General features: G+C 39.2%; 1 protein-coding gene across 7 annotated transcripts in view; it reads left to right on the forward strand.

The window, feature by feature from the left end:
- RAPGEF4 (Rap guanine nucleotide exchange factor 4) overlaps positions 1-22,724 on the forward strand; it is a 368,276-nt gene that overhangs the window by 124,514 nt on the left and 221,038 nt on the right. Inside the window, exon 1 of one of the 7 annotated variants that reach the window (XM_012462367.2) lies at positions 6,707-6,859. The exons of the other annotated variants lie outside the window; for them this stretch is intronic. Coding sequence (XP_012317790.1) covers positions 6,848-6,859 — 12 coding nt within the window. The 5' untranslated portion in view covers positions 6,707-6,847. Of the gene's footprint in view, positions 1-6,706; positions 6,860-22,724 lie in introns of those variants that run through there. 7 annotated transcript variants of the gene reach the window in all.

A 22,724-nucleotide genomic window follows, 5' to 3' on the forward strand; every position in this document is an offset into this window, starting at 1 on the left:
ATGGAATGAATGGGGTTAACATCTGTTTCATTTAAATGCTTTTAAAAATGATGTGCCCTATAATAGGATATGAGAAATGGAGGTACATAAAGATGTCTGGTTACTTGCCAACTTCAAAATGCATAGGTGTCACAGCAGTGGATGAATGCAACTGGTCCTAGTGGCTTTTGCATTTACCGATGCTTACCAGTGCCCCTTAGGGTATTGCACTCATTTACAAGAAATATGAGAAATAAATCATCTTATATGCAGTCATGGCAAATAGAGCACTTATAAGGGCCCAGCTAAGTCTTGCATCTTTTAAGCTCATTCTTTTCAGTTCTTTAAGCTTCTGATTTTAACCTGCTCCTTGTCTTTGTCCTTAGCTCAGTATGTCCAAGTGTTAACCCATCAAGCTGCAGGCTTCACCACTGCAGTGTGGCTAAGATTTTAAACTTGATCTAAAAAGAATTTTGTGTAATCAAATCGTTTCCTCCAGAGCCAAACAAATGGCAGATGCATTAAGGGAGCCAACCTGCAGGTGAATGAGTGATGCTTTGCCTTAAAAGTCATGCAAAGCCTTGGAAGGCCTTGGTGGTGAAACCTGTTACTTTTATTCTTGGCAGTAGTGAATAAATTGTGAGATTGCTTGTTTGAAATATTTCTCTTAGAAAATATTAAAGAGCTCCAACTGTTGCGTAAAGTTCAGAGACAAAAGCTAGTTTTAGGAAGGAAAATCGAAAGTAGGTTTGCATGAGGTGTATGTGGAGAGATTTTCTGTCAATTAAAAGGGACCGAGCTTGAGGCAAATAAGCCACTTTTTGGATCTTTCATTTTAAAAGGTAAACTGAAAAGTCTTTTTCAAAAGGGGAGTTTGCAAAACTGGTTTTCAGAACAAAAATGATTTCTAACTGTGATATGTGTCGTTATAACCACTTTTGTCTGTGATGACTTACTCAAATTGCTGAGAGAGGATGGTTTGCAGAAATATTTTTAAAATTTATTTTAATTAGGAGCCCTTAGTGCTGTGAATGAAGTTTCTAAGAGGTTGCTACCTGTGAATATGAAAACAAACTTATTATTAAAAAAAATTTCAAACAGACAGAAAATAAAAAAGAATAGTACAATGAACACCCATTCTCCCCCACTGAATTTGGCAGTTGTTCATGGAGAGCCATATTTGCTTCAGCTTTGTTTGTTTTTTGGTGAATTATTTTAATGTAAATGATAGACATATAACATTTCACCCTAAATATTCAGCATATACCTAAAAAAACTTATATAACAGTATGTAACTATTCTGTTATATACACTAATACAATTATCTCACCTATAAAACTAATAATACCTTAATATTATCTAATGCCCAGTTTATATTTCAAATGTCCTTAATTGTCTCATAAATATCTTTCATAGCTTTTTTTCTTTCAAATCGGACTGTAATAAAGAGCCAGATATTACATTTGATTGTCGTATCTGTCTGTCTGTCTGTCTCTCTCTCCCTCTCTCCCTTCTCTCTCTCAGTCCCTCCTGTCACATCATAGCATTGATTTGTTAAAAAGACCAGGCCAGTTTCTCCCAAATTCAAGATTTGTCTGATTGTTTTTTTATGGTATCTTTTTTTTTTTTGCACCTCTATTCCAGGGTTTTCTGTAAATGGAAATTAGGCTAAAGGCTTGATTAGATCAAGTCAAACATTTTTGGCAAGAAAATGTGAAAAGTGATGTTGAGGACATCAGGAGGATCATAATGTCTGGTTGCTCTGTTGATGTTAAGTTCGATCTCTTGGTTAAGTTGTACCAGAGTACATTTTAGGACTGTTTTCCACAGATCTTTCCCTTAGGGGAAAAATATTAAATAGGGACATTGATATGGAGGGCTGTCCTTGCTATCTAAAACCTTGCCACATGATTTGCAGTTCAGTGGGTCCAGCTCTTCCCCTGTAACCTCACAGCATGATTTGTGATCTCCCTTGCCAGTGGCTTAAGTGTACTGAGGACAACATTCAGAGAGCCATTTGGAGTTGAAAAGAATGGATACTTTTTAGTCTGACCTCTTTTACAGGGTAGGGACTCGAATCTCATAGTGAGTAAGAGATTAGTCAGATATTTTATTTTATTTGGCTGTTCATGCAACTAAGTGTAGAGTGTGAATTAGATGCTCAATCAATGTTTTGTCTAAACTTAAAATGCAGTAAACCCCATTATCTAGCAATCTGTTAAATCAGGACTTCATTCATGGGCACACTTGTGCACATACAGTACATGATAATCCTAAAAAGTTATACAATTCTAAAGTACCTTCTGAATAAAAAAGATTGAATTCTGTTTATTGTCTAATCATTCATAATATACAGAATATCTCCCATGTGTTAGATATATGTATATGTATGTGTATGTACTCAGATGTTTGTATGTTTGTACATATACACAAATATGTATGTTCCTGCTCTCAGGGTAGGGCTTCTATTCCACTCAGAGGAAATGGAAAATAAAAATAATATAATGTCAGAGTATAAGATATCATTATCATTAAATAACTTTATGTGTATGATTTGAATACTGGTGATCTATACATGGCATATATAGCACTAATCTGCTTGCAAAATATTTGATAACCAGAATGCCTATTCCTTGATATGTCAGATAATAGGGTTAGTAAAATTCAGCCATCCTTGTTCTGGTAAATGGTATCTGTTAGCAAAATTTAAACCCAAGCTCATACTGTCAGCTGAAGCCTAAGTCAGATTGATCAGCCAAATATCAAAAGGGAAGAATTATGTATTAATAGCTTCAGGATTCAGGCAGACTCTTACAGTTCATCACTGAACTGTAAGAGGGCCGAAAGAAGCCCTCAGGTGGTGGGAATGTAAACTAGTACAACCACTTTGGAAAACAGTGTGGAGATTCATAAAGAACAAAAGTAGATCTACCATTTAATTCAGCAATCCCAACTCTGGGTATCTGCCCAGAGGCAAAGAAGTCATTATACAAAAAAAGATAGTTGCACATTCATGTTTATAACAGCACAATTCACAATTGCAAAAATACGGAACCAGCTAAAATGCTCATCAGTCAATGAGTGGATAAAGAAATTGTGACTGTATATATACACATATATGTATATGTGTATATATATGTGTATATACACACATATACGTATATGTGTATATATATGTGTATATATATGTATGTGTATATATATATACACCATGGGATACTGCCCAACCATAAAAAGGAGCAAAATCATGGCATTCACAGCAATCTGAATGGGACTGGAGACCATTATCCTAAGTGAAGTAACTCAGGAATAGAAAACCAAACGTTGTATGTTCTCACTCATAAGTGGGAGCTAAACTATGAGGATGCAAAGGCGTAAGAATGATACAATGGACTTTGGGGACTCAGGGGAAAGGGGAGAGAGGGGTGAGGAATAAAAGACTACACATTGGGTACAGTGTGCACTGCTTGAGTGATTGATGCATCAAAATCTCAGAAGTCACCACCAAAGAACTTATTCATGTAACCAAATGCCACCTTTTCCCCCAAAACCTATTGAAATTAAAAAAAAAGAGAAAAAAAACCTAAAACTAAAATATACATCATGCAAATATAAAAAGAAAGCAGCAACGAGGTCAGCTGGATAAGGCCTCCACGCTGGGGAGATAAGGTGCTCAGAGTTCAGTGTTCAGTGACAAGTTCCAAATAGTGAAAATTAGAGACCCTGAATCATGGATCTCAGTGTGCACATTCATCTCATTTGAGTGTTTACTTTTGCAGAATGTCCTGTTGGGCTCACTGCATGGCAGACGCTTTTCTGTTGGGCTTTGTCTCCTTGTAGGTACTCTTAATGTCATTTCCGGGGGCTGCAGGCTGGAACACTCCCATCAGGATTCTGAGTTGCTTCTAATGGAAAATTATGGTCCCTAATCACTAACAGGTAGCACAGTCAAAAAGCAGTCCTTCCATAGACTGAGCAAATACTCTACTTTGTAGCTTACGCTTGGGACTTCAATGGTAGCACAAAGCTAGGGAATTCCTTTTCTTTTCCAGGTCAATGGCAAGTTTCCTAGGCTTCCACAGGTATGCCCTCAGAGAACCGTACATGAGGTTTTGAAATCCTATTTAATTCCATCCCCAATACCTCTTGCTTTTTATTGTCTATTCTGCTGTAAGTCAAATAGGCAGCACTCATAATATTTTTAAAGTTATCATCATAAATGTGATCAGAAGCATTTCCTCAATAGTATCTATAAATATATCAAATAAAATAAATATTTCCTAAGATATAACTACGGTATCAACTTGATGCTTTTTTTTCTTCTCGTACCCTGCATCTCTCCTAAGGGGAATGACTTGCTTTCCTTCTCTCTTCCCCTGTTTCAGTTGCCAATTTATGGCCAGATCTGAGCGTGCTTGGTTGCTCTATCTTAAAGTCAGTTCATATTTTCTTAGCTTAAATGAATTATATTAAGTTTATTCATTGTTGCTGAATAATATCTCTCTCCATTTACACCCCTTTGATGTTAGAACTTAATAAAAATATTAACCAAGGTATAAAACATCTCATTTTCCAGTAACATTTCAGGAGGGAGGCAGAGGTGGGGGGAGATAAATATTGGAGACAGTATGTTTCTGAATTACATACAAAAGAAAATGAATTTAAAAGTCTTAGAATACCATTTTTAGTTGTTGAGACGATTATAATTTACAATTTCAACTCTTTGACACTAGTGGCATTTTCTACCCTCAGTGAGGAAGTTAAATGGCAAAGCAGTTAACTGTAAGTTTGGGAGTTTAAAGCAGTTATTATATTAATAGTTGATCTAAGATTATGGGTATTTTACGATGGATAGTAGCTCTTGGAATAAATACAAAACTGATCTATTGTCCAAGTCCATGAATTTCTGCTCAGCACAGATAGTACAAGAGGGTTTCCAACGGCTAGAACAACAGTGAGGATTTTGTTGGGTTTTCTTCTTGGCTTTCTGTCTGATGTTGTGTTTGTATGAGGATGATTTCAGGTTTGTGACATGTTTTGACATTTTACATTGAATATTTCACATACATGAAATTGAATGACGTGATGAGTCCAGTGTGTTCAGGAAAGTAGATTAGAGAGGCGCTCTTGGTTAAATCCATAAAAGACGCTTCTGAGAGGTCCTTAAACTAGTGGGTACCACTTGTTTATCCATAGTTCAATTGCATGAACACACCATTCTGGAAAAATTTCCCTGTTACCATGAGCCATGCTTGAGCATATTCAAAATAATAACACATGTTTATGAATATGTTCTTAAAAAATTAAACACAATAATAAAATTACAGAGCCATTAAAAAATAAAAGCAAATGTTTTCAATTTATAGTCTGACTCATGCCACAATAAAAGTGGTTTCTTAGCTGTGATTGTTATCTGGAAGCCTCTTGACATACTATTGTGATTTTATTCTAACCAGGGCAAAACATGTCATGGAGAGCTGTTGCTTGGATATAATGATTGGCACAGTAGATGTACTCCTCAAATGTGTCTGTGGCCTCAGCAAACATTGCTAACTGACTGAAAATGTATTTCATGCTTTATGAGACATAAAACTGAATGGTAAAAATAAGAAAGTGCATGTTTCTGTCTTGAGAAAGTAAGTAGTAAGCAGGGCTATTGATAAGAATAATAAATGCTGTCAAAGAAATATGTTTATGGCTGTCTCTATTCCCTAATTTTCAGAATGTTTCTTTTTCTATAAGATTCTACCAGATATGTTGGCAGTTGTGGAACTGAAAAGCTTTGTAGTTACTTCTATTTACTGCCTTTTCTTAGAGTAAATAGGGGAAAATCTTTTTTCCATTAATAATCTTTCACGTCACAGTGAGAGTAAGAATTGTTTGAAACAACATCAGCTTAGTCTTTGCTGAGGTGCTTTAAAAACGCTTTATATTAGAATAATATACCTTCCAGAGGCACCTGCTCTTGCTCCAATAGGCTTGATATTTCTATCTGTCTGTAGCTGTCAGAAAAATGAAAACCAAATACTTAAAAATTAATATCTCAGAACACAGATATCTCAGAAGTTCTCTGGGTAGATTGTATGGCTTTATCCGCCATGCTAACAATTTCAGGTTGTTTCACTTTTGCATTAATGGTAGGCTTTTCAGGTGGATGTTTAATGGGCTTAGGTATTGAGTTAGGATTGCTCGGCCCACCTGCAGACAGGCAGCCCCTTGCCGGCCTGATAATGCACAGGAGCCGAGACTCACACCCTCATCTGAGGAGGAACCGGAGCGTCAGAGCCAAGGGGCCTGCATTCTCCCAAGTCAGGAGCCCGAGCTTACTTTTGGCAACTTTGGAGCTTGTACTGTAGGGTTACTTCTCAGGCCAGAAATTTGCATCAAAGGGCTAAGAAAAATACATCCAAAAATAAACATGAAAGCCAAGACTTCATGCCAGGAACTCCAGCCACACACATCCTGTTGGCTGGTTCTCTTGTCTCTCTCCTCACAGTTCTGATTCTTTTAAACCAAGCGGAAGCCTGCTCCGATGACTTGGACTTATGTCTGCACCAGGGTCTCATTCCTGTCTTCACGCTTTTCCATGGAGTTGCAAAATGATTCAAATCCAGAGAGGAAGGGAGTGAAGTTATTAGGAGCTAACTAAAGTAAAAAAAAAAAAAGGAAGTGTTTTCTTATTGCCTTAGACTGCCTGAGCTTTCCTGGAGAACCATCAGCACCGGCTTCCTCTCTGTGGATGGAGATCCACTCAGTAGTAGACACGAACAGGGAATGAACGGCAATGAAGGTACATTTTGCTGATCAAATAAAGACTAGAAATTCACTGGATGTTTGAGAAGTTTGAGAGACAGAAAAAGAAGGACGTATGCTCTACAAGGTCAGAATGGATCTTTTTATTTTTTAGTGAAGTGGGGGAGAGTGGGGAGATACTACGTGTTACTGTTTGCATTTTGGAATTATGCTCAGAAACATCTCTGGCTTTCCTAATTATGTTCCACCAGACCTGAATATGTACCATGGCAGGGACATAATTTGATTTCATCTTTGTGGTGTGTGTGGGGGCAGGGGGTGAGTGGCTGCTCATCTTTCTGTTAGTGAAGCATGTTTATTTAGCCTGATGATCTTAACTATGTTTCTAGAAGATAAATAAAGGCAGTTGTTCATAACTAAGCAGAGTAAAATTTATCACAGTGAAATTACATATGTGTATTTTTCTAGTGACATATTTGAATGGCATATATTAAAAATGAATTTTGTTCAAAGAAACAGATTGTGGGTGATGATACTTCACCCTCTGGACCTCTGGAAGGTATTTTGCCTGTAGCTCTCAGACTCAATGAAGTCCTTGGTGTTTACAGGCATTCTGTTATATTATTGATAACTAAGAGTCCTAACTGCTCCCCAAGCAGTGACTCCACTATTTCTCAAAAGATGATTAGGGGTCTGAGCAAATCAAGGCTTGGCTGGCAGATGCCAGGAACACTTGGATGCTGTACGGTGGGACTGCCGGCAGGGTTCTATAACCAATAGTTGCTTTCCCTGAGCTGGTGCTTCTTTGAGTGTTCATTCAGGAGTGTAGAGTGAATACTCAGGTCTTTGAGGAGCTTCTGTTAAAATAGTTCTGAAATGCTTCCCTTGGCTGTGCACTAGCCAGGACTCTGTTGACACCTCACCCCCACCCTCTCCCCTGCACAGTTCTCTTACACTGGGCCCCCTCACTCACTCAGCTAAGCTGCTGAGCAGCCTGCCCTTCTCAACAGCTGCTCCACTAAAGAGTAACTGATGTCATGTTAAACATTTCATCTCTAAGAAGCTTCTGTCATATTCAGCAAACATACTTGTTTCCCACCAGGTGGAGGTGTGACATGAACCATGTCTGCCTTTCTGTGGTTTACAGTCTAGTGGAGAAGACAATTGTAGACACAAATATGAGACAAACTGAAAAATACTCTAAGAAAGATACAGCATGCTGAAGGATAGGGGCAGAGCAGGGAGAGATCCATTTTCACCCAGGGTCTCATTTCATCCAAGGACAAAGAGAGCTGCTTCTGAATTATGTGGGTAGCAAGGCTGTTTTTCAGCATCCCTAAAGGATTGGAGACAGTTAACCAAATGATAGCATTTGAGGCAGCCTTGTCCCGAGGGACTCAGCCCACACTCCATGGTTGTGTTGTGTGGCACTCTGGCTTCTTCTCCTTTGCTGGGCCCCTGGGCAGGCGTGGTGAGAACTCAGCCTGTCACGTGTTGTGTTTCCAAATGCCTGGGTTTGTTTTTTGTTGTTCAGCCATCATCTGGAGAAATCCGCTCTGGGGTTTAACGGGTTCCCCCAGGCAAAGACAGTTCTGGTTGGGAAAGCTTTAAGAACTTGAGACTTTCAGAAGGAACTCGTGGTGTGTCCTGGAGATACTGTTAAGCTCTTTATGTGTAGAAAGCCCTATGGTCATGGGACTTCCCTCCTCTTGTGGGGCCAAATTCCACTCCTGAGTCGTCCCCGAGCTGCTGTGAGAGGTTAAGGCAGTCACTGGGGCAGAGTATTTGACATGGAGGAAGAAGCAGCAGGAAATCCTGTCACTAAGTTGGCTTCTCCGAATTCCTGCAGGTCTTGCCTGTTTGATCTCACTGGCCTCAGTGTTTTCAGCTGTCTAGCCCAAACCAATAAATGCAAGACAGACCTTCCAAAGGTTGTTGATGTGGTTGAATGGTCTGGCCTGAGACTCCGGTCTATTCTTGGTTAACCCAACTTTGCTGGATGACATTCTGCAAAGCTCTCCAACTTCCTAGGCCACTTATTGTAAAATAGAGATACCTTTATTTAAATTCTGCCTTGTGGACAGGAGTGGTCAAAGTTAATGTTGATTGATTCTTATGTGACTTATGAGTTGAAAAATCTATGTCCCCCTCCCTTTTTGGTTTGCAAATTAAAGAAGGGAGAGCCACAAATTGTGTGAATGGAAAGAATAAAATATAGGATAGTAGTTCATATTGTGTCAAAATATGTTATTTGGAAGGGAAGAAGAACTTTCCGGTATCTTTCATCATTTATTGTTGTAGTTCTTAGATCTGTTTTCATGTTAGAAATATCTGGGAAGCTTTTAAAAAGATTTCCATGCCCGGGCTTTTGATAGACTGATGAAGCCAAAATCTTTAGAAGATGGAGCCTCATCAGTAGCTTCTGAAAGCTCCTCAGATGACTCTCTGGACAGCCAGGGCTGAGAACCCCTTTAGCAGTGGACTTTGGTAATTAACGATGCCCCTTTGTGCTTACTTCTGCATACATCTGGCAGGCATCCTTGCCCTGTGCTAAGATACACCTGGCAGGCATCTTTTCCCTGTACTAAACGTACATTGAATAATATGTTTGTTCCTTCCAAGGCTGCGTTGAATTTCCTAGCGTAATTTTTCTTTCTCTCCTACAGATATTCTACTTTCAAATTGGAGTTTCTGGCAGATTTATTTAATAATGGCAATCAGTACTTTAGAATCAGAATCTGTGGGGTTTGTTCAAAGCCATATGAATTAGAGGTTGCCTATGTGGGATGGTTATTAAAAGAGTGAGAGTAAGCTGCAAGATCATCCCCAAATTCCCCCATCCCACAAATGCACCTTCTCTTAAAGTCTGAGCAATGGTGTCATTTCACAATTTGTAGCTCCTGGGAAACTTCACTGTACACCTATGAGAGAATGAGAGTAAAGAAGACAGGTAATATCTTACTGTTATTGTGAAGGAACTTCTGAGTGCATGGACCTCCTAAGAATCATGGGAGCTCTCAACTATCCCTGGACTATACTGTAAGAATTACTTACCTACAATATATTCCCAGGAAAAGAATCAGTAGTTTGAAGAGTATGAAAACTTTTATGACTCTTGATAAATATGATCACATTTATTTTCAGTGGCTTTTATTCTGCCACCAACAGTATTTGAGCACACTCATTGCTTCTGGCCTTGGCCAGCATGACCATTATATATACGGATGCTCCTCGACTTACAAGTGGGATGCATCTCGATAAACCCACTGTAAGCTGAAAATATCATGTCAGTAATGCATTCAATACACCTCGCCTACGGAACACCATGGCTTAGCCTAGCCCACCTTAAATGTGCTCAGAACACTTACATTAGCCTCCAGCTGGGCAAAATCATCTAACACAAAGCCTATTTTATAATAAAGTGTTGAATATCCCACATAATTCATTGAATACTGTACGAAAAGTGAAAACCAGAATGGTTGTATGGCTACTTGAAGTATAGTTTCTACTGAATACTTACTGTTTTTGCACCATTGTAAAGCTGAAAAATTCTAAGCTGACCCATCGTAAGTCAGTGACTGGCTCTATGTGTGTCTAATATAATAGTCATTGCTATTGCAATTGTGTTTCTTTGATTACTGGGATGCTTGAGGTTTTCTTATCATTTATTGATTATAAATACCCAATGTAATGTGTCCTCTTTTGGGACATGTTATTCATATGTATTAAATATATTATTATTCATTTACCAGCTTATGTGAATGCTTTATATGATTGAGATATTAATCATCTGTTATAATTTCTGCAAATACTTGTGATCTGTTTATTTTTCGTGTTTCATAATATTTAATGTACATACATTTTAAAATCATTAAATCTACCTTAAACCTATTTCATGATTTTAAAAAATTAGAAGTAGTTTTATAAAGATATTATCTTACTTCATTTATAGTGGATTTAGAAAACAACATGATGTAAGTAATAGTGTGTTTTACCCAATGGTGTTGGCTGCATGAATTGACTGGAGTCTTAAAAATTTTTTGTTGCTTCTCTCATTTGCTTCAGGCAAATCCATACCTTGCCTCGAATTGTTTTCTGTAACTTCTACGTAAACCTTATTTTATGATCCTTAACAAACTTTTGTGAAGATTTCTCTTCTGGATATTTGCACCATGATCTATGATCATCCCTTCCACTCCTCTAGCCGTTGGGTGTCTGTGAAGATCCCGGTGATTTGATTGTGGAAGGCTCTGGTCCTTTGCTTTCCTTTGCCTCTGTGCCATGCCCTCCCTCAAACATGCTCTAAGCTTTGGTCTAGGTGAAGCCATCCAGTAGAATTGTGATCTTTTCTGAAGTTAGAGAAGTGAGTTCTCTTTTATGTGTACATCCATAACTGCCTTCTCTTTTCCGCTGTCTGATACCATGTCTACCTCTTTAATAGCTCTGGAGAAAGTACTGAAGTTCTTACCAGTGAGTTTTAGTGAAACGGTTTTTCATTTTTAGGCCTTGGCTATTTGTTGTGGGTTTTAGTTTATCTATTTGGAGGGTGTTTTTGCCTATGCTTAGCTTTGTTTAAAGTTTATATAATTGTCAAATGCAAATATTCTAAAAAAGGAAAAAAGCTCTATAGTAACTTTCATTATATACAATTCCCATTAAAAGCACACAGAACTTAAAAATGGGGTAATGAAGTAAAATCCTCAGATGTTGTGTGTAGTAAGAAATACACCTACTCCCAGGGACATACACCACTTTGTGAACAACACTTTGACAGCTATTTACTTTTTAAAATAGTTATAAAGCTGCACTCAGTAGTTCACACCTGTAATCCCAGCACTTTGGGAGGGCAATGCAAGCAGATTGCTTGAGTGTAGGAGTTTGAGATCAGCCTGGACAACATGGTGAAACCCCATCTCTACAAGATACACACACAAAAAATTAGCCCAGCGTGGTAGCACATGCTTGTAGCCCTGGGAGGTTAAGGTGGGAGGATCATATAAGCTTTGGGAGGTTGAAGCTATGGTGAGCCATGATCATGCCACTGCACTCCAACCTGGTTGACAGAGCAAGACCCTGTCTCGAAAAAAAAAAGTATCAAGTTTTTAAATAGTGTTTTAAAATGTTAGTGTTTTAATTCTCTGAAAACTGTAGTGCTAGTCACACACTCTCCGTTAACATTTTCTTTCCTTCCTTACCGAAAAGTTTCATCATACATAGCAAATTGTACCTTATTAATAAAGTGATACTTACTAAATGAAAATTAATAAATTAAAAGCCATCGGTGAATTCCTGAAAGTAACAGTTGCAAGCATGTATATAATACTCTAAACAGCTGAGTCCTGGCTCTGTTAATCCATTTTTAGAGACGTTAACACATTTTAGCACAGTTGGGAATCCATCTCCCCTGAATTCTCGTTCTTGCTTTCTGCTTGTTACTTTATATTTCCTTCTCCCTTATCCAAGCCCCTTCTCCAGACTTCACCTAGATCTGAAACATCAGACTTTACCCTTCAGTATTTCAGGTTGGCTTTCTTGTTGCTTCTCCTTGTCCTAGTTGGCCTCCCTTTATAATCAGTCATATATTTACATTTACCTCTTCCTTTTCAATTCCATCCCACCATTCACAGTGACCTCCCTTCTCTGTCCTGAAGCCTCACCAGCATAAGCGAGGCAGTACAGAGCTTAAAGACTATGGACTGGAATTGACCAGGACACAGAGACAGTCCTAGCCTTGCTCCTGGCCAGCTCTGTGTCCTCAGGCAAGGTACATAATATCCCTAAATCTCTTCCCTCATTTGTAAAACGGGGATCGAAATAACCCTACCATAAATGTTGTTGAGAGGAAGAAATGATATAATGTAATCAATCCCCTAGCTCCAAGAACGCACCCAGTAAATGTAGGTGGTGGTGATGGATGGATGCATAGACAGAGCAGGGGTCCAAATCCCTCACTCCAGGTGCTCAGACATCTAACTCAACTCTCGCTGCTGCCCAGCGAGTAAGGTTCAAACTAGCTGTCCTGGCATGCTCAGCATTCTAAATCTGGCCCTACATCCTTTTCTAGTTGTAGTGCCTCTAACAATTGACGTACACATTCTTTATCGACCTCAGTCATATCTGCAAGAATGAGTCAAGCATTCGCTAAATGCCAGTTATGATGCTAGGCACTGGGGATGCAAAAATGAATAACTTACAGCCCTCAAAGACCTTGCAATCTAATGAAGATAAACATAAGAAAATAAATATTAAACTGAGATAAAAGGTACAACAGAGGTGCACACAGGAGCTAGAGGTGGAAGGAATAGAGAAAGTGATTGCCAAGGAGAGTGAAAAAGATTTCCAGAGGAAGTCCCTCACTCCATGGGCATTGCATTTTTAAGGCCAACAGAAATGTGACAGGAAGATGCCACCAGACACAGGCAAAGGATACAAGTCTTTCTGATGTGACATATCTTCACAAAGAGGAGCAGTCATAGCCCCTGGCATGAGGGACAATCTTCTCTTATCCTCAGGTTCTCGTTGTGGAAGGAGAAGCCCTTTGGAGCCTCCTGGCCTTTCTTGAGAACAGAACAGGGTTCTGACATTCTTTGGCTCCTCCTGACCCATCTCCCAGCTCCTATGTGCTCACTTGCTCTCTTGGTGCAGAAACATGTAAGATACCCAGACATGTTAACCAAGAGAACTGAAGGTCAAATTCCTGGTGAAACATACTCTAGCTGACTTCACCGTCAGGTCCACTAACTACTGCTCCTGCCCAGGTCTTCCTGGTCTCTTTGCTGTAGGGGTTCTTTGCCTATAGTCACCTTTCTTCTCTACCTATACTAAGTCCCAGCTCAAATGCTGTCTCCTCCCATGTCTTCAAGATGACGCCTCTAGTTTAGGCGAATCACATCAGGAGAGAATCATGGCAGCCCTTTACACATGTGTTACCTCTCAGCAGTTTATTTTTGAATTCAGATCTTTCTGTGAAGGAAAGGCTGCAAGGAGGCTGAGTTTCCTCCCAAGGAGATAACGATCCAGATGATCAAAGAGAAAGTGACTCTAGAAAAGACAGGTTGATGTTGAACCTGAGATCAGCTCAGGGAACGGGGATCAGGAGCACAACATCTCCGATTGCTGATTCAGGGAAGGTAGAGGCCAGAGTGCTGTGACCTCTCCCAAAAGGCCAAGAGACCTGGGCTACGAGGGCCTGGGGCTGAGAGGCCCTGGAGCAAGAGACCATATGTTGTTTCAGAACTGATCCTGGCTGGGCACGGTGGCTCATGCCTGTAATTCCAGCACCTTGGGAGGCCGAGGTGAGTGGATCATGAGGTAGGGAGTTTGAGACCAGCCTGGCCAACACAGTGAAACCTCATCTCTACTAAAAATACAAAAATTAGCCAGGTGCGGTGGTGGGAGCCTGTAATTTTAGATACTCAGGAGGCTGAGGCACGAGAATTGCTTGAACCTGGGAGGCAGAGATTACAGTGAGCTGAGATCCTGCCACTGCACTCTAGCCTGGGTGACAGAGCAAGAATCCATCTCAAAAAACGAAACAACACCACCACCAACAACAACAAAATACCTGATCTAGAGGCAAGTAGACACACTTAGGGAGTCCATTTGATTTCTCTCAGACTAGAGGCCTGCAGGTCTTTCTCAGTCAGTGCCTCCCACTTTCAGCGGGGGTTCTGCTGATGCTGGCGTGGCAAGAGCTCATTGCGGCTGTCAGGCCCAGGTCCTTGGGTCACAGCATAAACGCTCCACATCACTCTTTTTCATGTGTGTGTTACCCCAGCACTTGGGGAAGTCTTCTCTGACATCATGTAGAAGGAAGGTGAGCCCCGGAGCTCATTTGTGTGAAGCATCTCAGGTATGAACTGGCTGAGGGCCAGATCTGATTCGAAAACATCGTGGTTATTTGGGTTTTACATTTGCAAGGTGGGTCTCTGTATGTGAATTATACATGACTAATGATAGTAGATGAATTTTAGTGACCAGCAACTACGTACCAGAAACTGTTCTTATCTTTTTATGTAGATTAACTCTTTAGTGGTAAATTATTACCAGCTTAGTCTGAGGAAGATAGTTTAAGTATCAAGAGTTCAGTGATGGAAACTTTTGAATGAAAAGAGCTCTTAGTTTGTTTTGGAAAAATTTAGGATTAGGCAGAATGTGAGTTTTTCGCCTTTTAGTAATAACTCATTTAGTCTGTTGGCAGGTAAGTGTGGATGTAGAGGCTCAGAAAAGAGGGATGATTCACAACAGGTGCTTTTTATCTGGGATTCTTGAGCCCTGAGGAGTTCAAGGACCAGCTTTGACATTTTTGAAATTTTTGACATTTTTTTTTGACATTTTTGAAATTTTTGTATGCATGTGCACATTGTATACGTGTGTGTGCACTTTTTATATGTGTGCATCCATATATCAATGGTTGCATATATAATGGACACATATGTGTGCATCCATATATTCATGGACTCATATTAATGGATGCACACATTAATAATAATTAATATATTATTAGCTTTGATTATAATCTGATAGGGATCTACCAAGCGATTAAGAATCATTTTCTGTGGAATTAAAAGAATATAGACCAGATTATGTAGCTTACTTCTTCATGTGGGAGAACATTTATTCCCAGTGTAACATATCTTTGTATAATTTGTAATGGTGAGAGTAGAAATAGAAAAGTCCTTGTCATCAAGCTTTAAGGCTTTGACTCTTTTTGTAGTGAAGAAGAGATTATTAGGGAAAGATGCTAAGTTCCAGAGATCAAAACAGAAATGCTTTGCCGAAAGAGGTTCTACCAAAGCCCATTTCAAAATAAATATTTCCAATTTGTTGATTTGTTGCCCTTTTAAATAGCTGAGATCATTTAGACATTTTGTACCTAGCTCCAAACTTATTGAACTACAGTAGGAGTTTTTCACAGATGGGTGTTTTTGTATCCTCGGTTCCTATTTCCTTAAAACTGTCCACTTTTAATAATGCCTATAAAGCTAACTGGACAACTTCAGACAATGGTACTTTAAAAAATTAGTCATAATACAACCCATCATCCAAAACAAGAATTCTTTTTTTTTATTTGAGACAGTCTCTGTCACCCACACTGTAGCACAGTGGTGTGATCACGGCTCGCTGTAGCCTTGACCTCCTGGGTCCAAAAGATCCTCCCACCTTAGCCTCCTAAGCAGCTGGGACTAAAGGCATATGCTACCACACCTGGCTAATTTGTTGTTGTTATTATTTTTATTTTAAAGAAATTATTTAACTTATTGAAACTAAGTAATACATACATGTGGTACAAAATTCAAAAAGTACAACAGGGCATATGTCGAAAAGTATGCTTCTCACCCTCCCCTGCCCCACCCACCAGATCTCTTCACCAGAAGCAACCATTGTTACGGGCTTCTTCTGTAGAATATTTTATGCAAAATGTTCTCTTTAATAGGTTATTGGGCAAGACTTCCAAAATATACATTTGACTTTTCTTCTCAATCTCTTGAAAAAGAAAAATCAATGTTTTAAATTACTGAAACTGTCAAGGCATTTTGAGTGAAAACTTTCACACAAATTGACCCTAACGTACCTACCAGAGTTTTCATTTACTTGTTCCATTTGCTTGATTATTTTATTAAACTCCAACACCTTGAACTTCCTATCAGCACCGTCTGATGTTTTAAATCTGAGAACATTTTCACAAAATGTGACTATGTTTCAGATAGAAAACCTTTTTTTTTTTTTTGAGACGCAGTTTTGCTCTTGTTGCCCAGGCTGGAGTGCAGTGGTGCAATCTCGGCTCACTGCAACTTTCACCTCCTGGGTTAAAGCAATTCTTCCGCTTCAGCCTCCCAAGTAGCTGGGATTACAGGTGCCCACCACCATGCCTGGCTAATTTTTATATTTTTAGTAGAGACAGGGTTTCACCATGTTGGCCAGACTGAGCTCAAACTTCTGATATCAGGTGATCCATCTGCCTCAGCCTCCCCAAGTATTGGGATTACAGGTGTGAACCACAGCGCCTGGCCCAGAGAGAAAACTTTAAGTATGTAAGAGTCATTGCAGGCTGGGTGCAGTGGCTTGAGCCTGTAATTGCAGCACTTTGGGAGGCCGAGGCAGGTGGATCATGAGGTCAAGAGATCGAGACCATCCTGGCCAACATGGTGAAACCCCGTCTCTACTAAAAATACAAAAAAAAATTAGCTGGGTGTGGTGGGCCTGGTAGCTGTAATCCCAGCTACCCAGGAGGCTGAGGCAGGAGAATTGCTTGAACCCGAGAGGCAGAGGTTGCAGTGAGCCGGGATCATGCCATTGTACTCCAGCCTGGGAGACAGAGCAAGGCTCCATCTAAAAAAAAATTAAATTAAATGTAAAAATAAAAAAATTAAATGAGACTGGATCAAATGGGTATCCAGAGGGGAAAATATGTACTTTAACCCTTACCTCACACCAAATACAAATATATTCCAGATGAATTGTAGCTCTACATATTAAAATTAAAACAAATAAAGCTCTTAAAAAATAGAAAAGTATTTTTCTGACCTTGAGTTAGGCAAAGTTTCTTATAAAGGACATGAAATGTGCTAACCAGATAGGATATATTTGATAAGTTAAATAATATTAAGATAAAGAACTCCTGATCATCAAAAAACTTGCTTTAAGACAGTGAAGGGGTTGGGCACAGTGGCTCATGCCTGTAATCCCAGCACTTTGGGAGGCCAAGGCAGGTGAAGGGAGGTCAAAACTACAGTGAGCTGAGATCATGCTGCACTTTAGCCTGGATGACACAGGGAGACCCTGTCTCAAAAAAAAAAAAAAAAAGGACAGTGAAAGGAGGCTAGGTACAGTGGTATGCACCTTTAAGTAGTCCTAGCTACTGAGGAAGCTGAGGCAGGAAGATTGAAAGTTCAAGCTCAGGCTGGGCGTGGTGGCTCACGCCTGTAATTCCAGCACTTTGGGAGGCTGAGGTGGGTAGATCACGAGGTCAAGAGATTGAGACCATCCTGATCAACATGGTGAAAACCCAACTCAACTAAAAAATACAAAAATTAGCTGGGTGTTGTGGCGCGTGCCTGTAGCCCTAGCTACTCGAGAGGCTGAGGCAGGAGAATTGCTTGAACCCGGGAGGCGGAGGTTGCAGTGAGCCGAGATCGCACCACTGCACTCCAGCCTGGTGCCTGGCGACAGAGCAAGACTCTGTCTCAAAAAAAAAAAAAAAAAAAAGTCATTGCAGTATACTCCAATTGAATTTTTATTATTAAGAACTAATACATTTGTTGGAAATTCAAAGTAATACATATGGTTAATAATATTAAAAGCATAAGAGGTAAATATAAAATGTTACCTCCTTCAATGGGATATCAGATTGGTACCATGCTAGTAAATGTCACAAGAGAAATTCTTTTTCTACTAATTTTTCAAGAAGTTATCCCTATAAATAACCTCTCCTGATCTACATTTCCTGAGTTGATGTGTATGTACCCATCAAGGCAAGCATCCCTTGTGGGGTAGATGACCTTGCCTCCATGGCCTCTGAGGGAATAAATATTTATGTTAACAGTACAGCTGCTACATATTGAGTTCATAAAATTGGGTTTGGGTTTTTTAATCTGGCATATTATTCTTGCTTAATTTCATTGTACTGACTATGGTTCCAGAGCTACAAATCAGGGACAGTGTTTACCCACAGAAGGAAAAGAGAGCAGGAATAATAGTATGAAATATTGCCTTTGTTTATTAAAAGTGTTTCTTCATTTGGGCACCTGTTGTCTTTTGGTTGCCAGTTCCCTGGATCTTACCAGTTTTTGAAATTTATTTTGAAATTAAAAAATAGGCCTATGATCATTTGAGATAAGAGGTAGCATAAAGCTCATAAAGGAGTGAATGGGGCAGGTAAAAAGAAACCTATTTTTTAATATACAAAAAAAGATTGCCCTTTTTTTGGATATTAAAAGTATATACAAAGTTCAAACAGTACAAACAGGAGTTCAAGACCAGCCTAGCCAATATGGCAAAACCCCGTCTCTACTAAAAACACAAAAATTAGCTGGACATGGTGGCACATGCCTGTTATCCCAGCTACTCTAGAGGTGAGGTCGAGTCACTTGAACCCGGGAGGTGGCGGTTGCAGTGAGCCAAGACTGCACCACTGCACTCCAGCCTGGGCAACAGAGTGAGACTCTGTCTCAAAAAAAAAAAAAAAAAAAAAAAAAGCCAAAAAAAGGTATGGCACTGAACAACATGTAGGTGACTATTTGCACTGCATCTGTTTGGGGGAACTACAGAGAAGAATGCATTATGTGGACATTATACAAAATTTAAAATTTGATAAATATTTTCTAGTTACAGGCTAGAAAGTCTGCACCAGTTTTCACTCCCCATAACAGTGCAGGAGTATACTTGTTTTTTCAGTTTTTTAACCTGAGTAATTTCCAACTTTGAAAATTTTTATTATTTTGCTTTGTATTTCCCTAATCACAAGTAAGGTTAAGCGTCTTTTAAAACATTTCTTGGCAGTTGTACTTTTTTTGGTCTGTGAATGGCTGGTTCATATCCTTTGTTCAGTGCTCTATTGGGTGGTATCTAGTTTATGAGATTGTAAGAATACTTTGTAAATTAAAGAAACATGCCCCTTTTGCCATATGCATTAAAATGTCTTTTCCAGGGTTTTGTTCAAGATACATTCTGTGACCAGGCACTCAGGACTGGAGAAACATCCTAAGCTTTATGAGATTTTTCCCTAAGACATTTCATTCATTAATTTTTTCTCCTGTAATCGCTTCCTGTGAACTATGCCCTAGTTACACATCCCTAAGGACATACAGTATTGCTATTGAAGCAAAATTAAAAAAAAAAAATCATTTTATTGTCTACTGCTTCTCCTAGAAATTATTTTAATTTATCCATTTAATGTTTTTATCCTTTTGCTACTGAGGAGATGCTACTTCAAGAAGCTAATTCCAAATGAGTTAGTTCCTGGATCTTTTGGCTTCAAGATGCTGTTCCCAGCAATTATTCATCCTTGTCTATTTGGGGGAAACTAAGAGGAAGAAGGCATTTAAAAATTCTATCACATGCTGTTTTTCTTGGCTAGATCAATGACTTAGCCCTTTGGTGCATGGTCTCTCTTTCTCTTTACAGACCAGATACTTTTAATGGGAGTTTCTAGTACAGTTGAAGCTAAAGAACCCTGAACGCAAAGACAAAGTAATTCCACTTTTGTGCCTGAATCTTATCATCCCAGGTACATCAGTGTATTGCCCTTCAGTGATTCTAGTAAAATGGGATATAATGATGTGTGGAAAATAGCAGAGGCAGCTTCAAAAAACTCAGGGAAGAGAGATTGAAAGGAGTATCTAAGATTGGGTTCATATTATAAAGGTAGAGGAAGAGAACTAAGTCTTCATAAAACGATTTGGAGATAATGCTACAGTGGTGGTCACTGGTGCTGGGAAACAGGAAAATAGAGCTACTTTTCTGGAAAGTCTGAAACCTTTCTCAACAGGAAATAATCCCATTGTAAATAAATTTGTTTATTGTTTAAAAAATCCCAAATGACTGCTTTTTTTTTTTTTTTTCTAATAGGAACATTTGGGATTTCAGGTTTTCTAATTAGGGGTAATCATTCTGCAAATATTCCAAAATCTGAGAAAATCAGAAATCTGAACCAAACAAATGACTTTTAACCTCTTTGAAAAATGAGAACCTCTATAAAAGATTGGGTTTTCAATAAAGGGAAATCTCTTCTCCACACACATTCTTTCTCCTTTAAACATTGAAACAGTCTTGAAAGAATTTTTTAATAAATTCTCTTCTCTTTCTTTCATTTTTTCTTAGGTAAAATATTAAATTTTGTTTCCCTGTGGCATAATGGTGATGCCACCCTTATGAGTTTATGCTCTTATTCCATGCTTCAGTTGACTGGTGCCCTCTGAGGCTTCTGAGCTATGTAGGAGTTTTTGCCCCATACTAGCTGACACCAGTACGTTACAGAATTGCTCCAAGTTGCCAGCCCTCCCTTCTCACGGAGGTCAAACTACTCTCTTTCCTCTGCTCCTGGTGCCTTTTCTCTGCTAATGGTTGGGAAATGACATGCGTGTAAGCAAGAGTAAATAGAACCTGAAGAAGTGAATTATGCGCACTCACAGTGGTGTCACCTACCAGCTTTGATATGCAAAACAGATGCCACATTCATTGTGGGGTCTTGGAGGACTTAAATGCAGCTACTAATTGTGTTCAGATCAATTAGGGGATGTGTAAAAGTGGCCATTGGATTACTGGTGTATGGTTAGCAATTTAAATCTTTATAAAACATTATTTCTAAACTGTTTACCAAGCTGCAAACATATCCAACAACCTGCATGCTCATTAATAAATAGAAGAGACAGTTTCTACAGTGGAAAGCACATGGCCTTGGTGCCAGACGGACTTGGGTCAAAATGAGATTTTACTGCTTTTTGGCAGTGTGATACTGGCCCAGAAGTTTGTACCTCAGTTTTCTCACCTGTAAAATGAGATAATAAAATATGGCTTGTGTGGTGGTGGCATGCCTAGCACATGATAAACGTTGAGTGAAAGAATTTCATTAAATGATAACAATTTTAGAAGTACGTAACCTGATATTAGCTTAAATATGCTTTATAAATATAAATCATTGGAATACATTCTCAATATTTATGATAGTAAAATTATTTATCCTTCTTGATACATACCTTAAGTATATGATTATGACTTGCTAAAAATATACAATTTTTAAATAACAACATTCTCGTAACCACTCTACATTTCCAATTCAGAAGTCGAATTCTCAGTGGCAAAGAAAGGCTGAGATCCGGAAAGAACTAAGGCTAGCCAGCATTCCATTCCTCTAAGGCTTCTAAATTAGAATGTGGGTAGAGGGCTGGAAACAGGGTGAGATTGAGTATCACTCTTCCAATCTCTTTCTGGCATTTTGTTCCTGACTTTGAGTGAGGGTGATAGTTGTGATTACTACAGACTTTCTGAATAGAAGTGAAAAGCGAGGTAACTTTAACTTGTTGAAATGGAAATATACCTTCCACTCCATAAAATATGTCACATCTTGGTATAATCTCAGGCTTATTTTTTTAGATGCAAATTGGTGGGAAAAAAATAGCTAACAATTTTGGCAGCCAAGATCTTCACGGTAGCTCCCTTTGAATGCCAAAAATCTCTCACATATGGACACAAATACCTGCAAAACACACCCTCTTCTGCCTCCACATATCTATGGCAATGTCATTTCCAGGTGAAATGCCAGAAGAAGCTGAAAGGGGCTCAAAACTCTGTGCTTTGAGGTTAAAGGGGTGATGCCTTTGGCACTACCAGAACTCAACGGGGTGTGGAGTTGGTTGGTGGAACAGGCTCTTGGTTGTAGCTCTGTGCTATGCTGTGTGATGTCTCAGTTGTGATATCCTAGAGCAGCCTCACAGCCCTGATCTTCCATTCTGTCCGTGTGATTAAACACACTCTGTTTGGGTGTTGCCTGGTAGAATAATAACACTGCTTAGGTAAGAAGGGTATTGTCCTGAGGTGTGGCGTCCTTTTGACTTCCTCCCCCAAATGGAGCACTTCCTGCTTTCCAGCTGAATGAGTCATGAGAAGAGACTTGAGGATGTGACACAGGAGACCAGTCAGGCCATAATTATTTCTATGGCATGTGTAACAAATCTGCCTTCAGCACACATCCCATCCAGGTAAAGCCGGGAAATGCCATGAGGCCTGGAAATAGCTCATGGCTAGCATGCTCAAGACAAGTCATTTAGTGCTTTCAACAACCCAGAGTACCTCATTAAAGTAGGCATATTTACCAGAATTCTCATTGCAGATCTGAATTTTGATGATTATTTCTATTTTTATGATTTCTGGCAGCTAAGAAACATTGTTAAAATTTATTCAGAGTGAGGGATTTGTAAAGTGTTTGATATATGCCTGAGATAGACCTAGGTATGTGCTGTAATGGCACATGCAAACGTGGCCAGGAGCACAGT

Source organism: Aotus nancymaae, unplaced genomic scaffold, assembly GCF_030222135.1.
Source record: "Aotus nancymaae isolate 86718 unplaced genomic scaffold, 86718_ANA_hifiasm-v0.15.2.pri h1tg000008l, whole genome shotgun sequence".
Lineage (NCBI taxonomy): Eukaryota > Metazoa > Chordata > Mammalia > Primates > Aotidae > Aotus > Aotus nancymaae.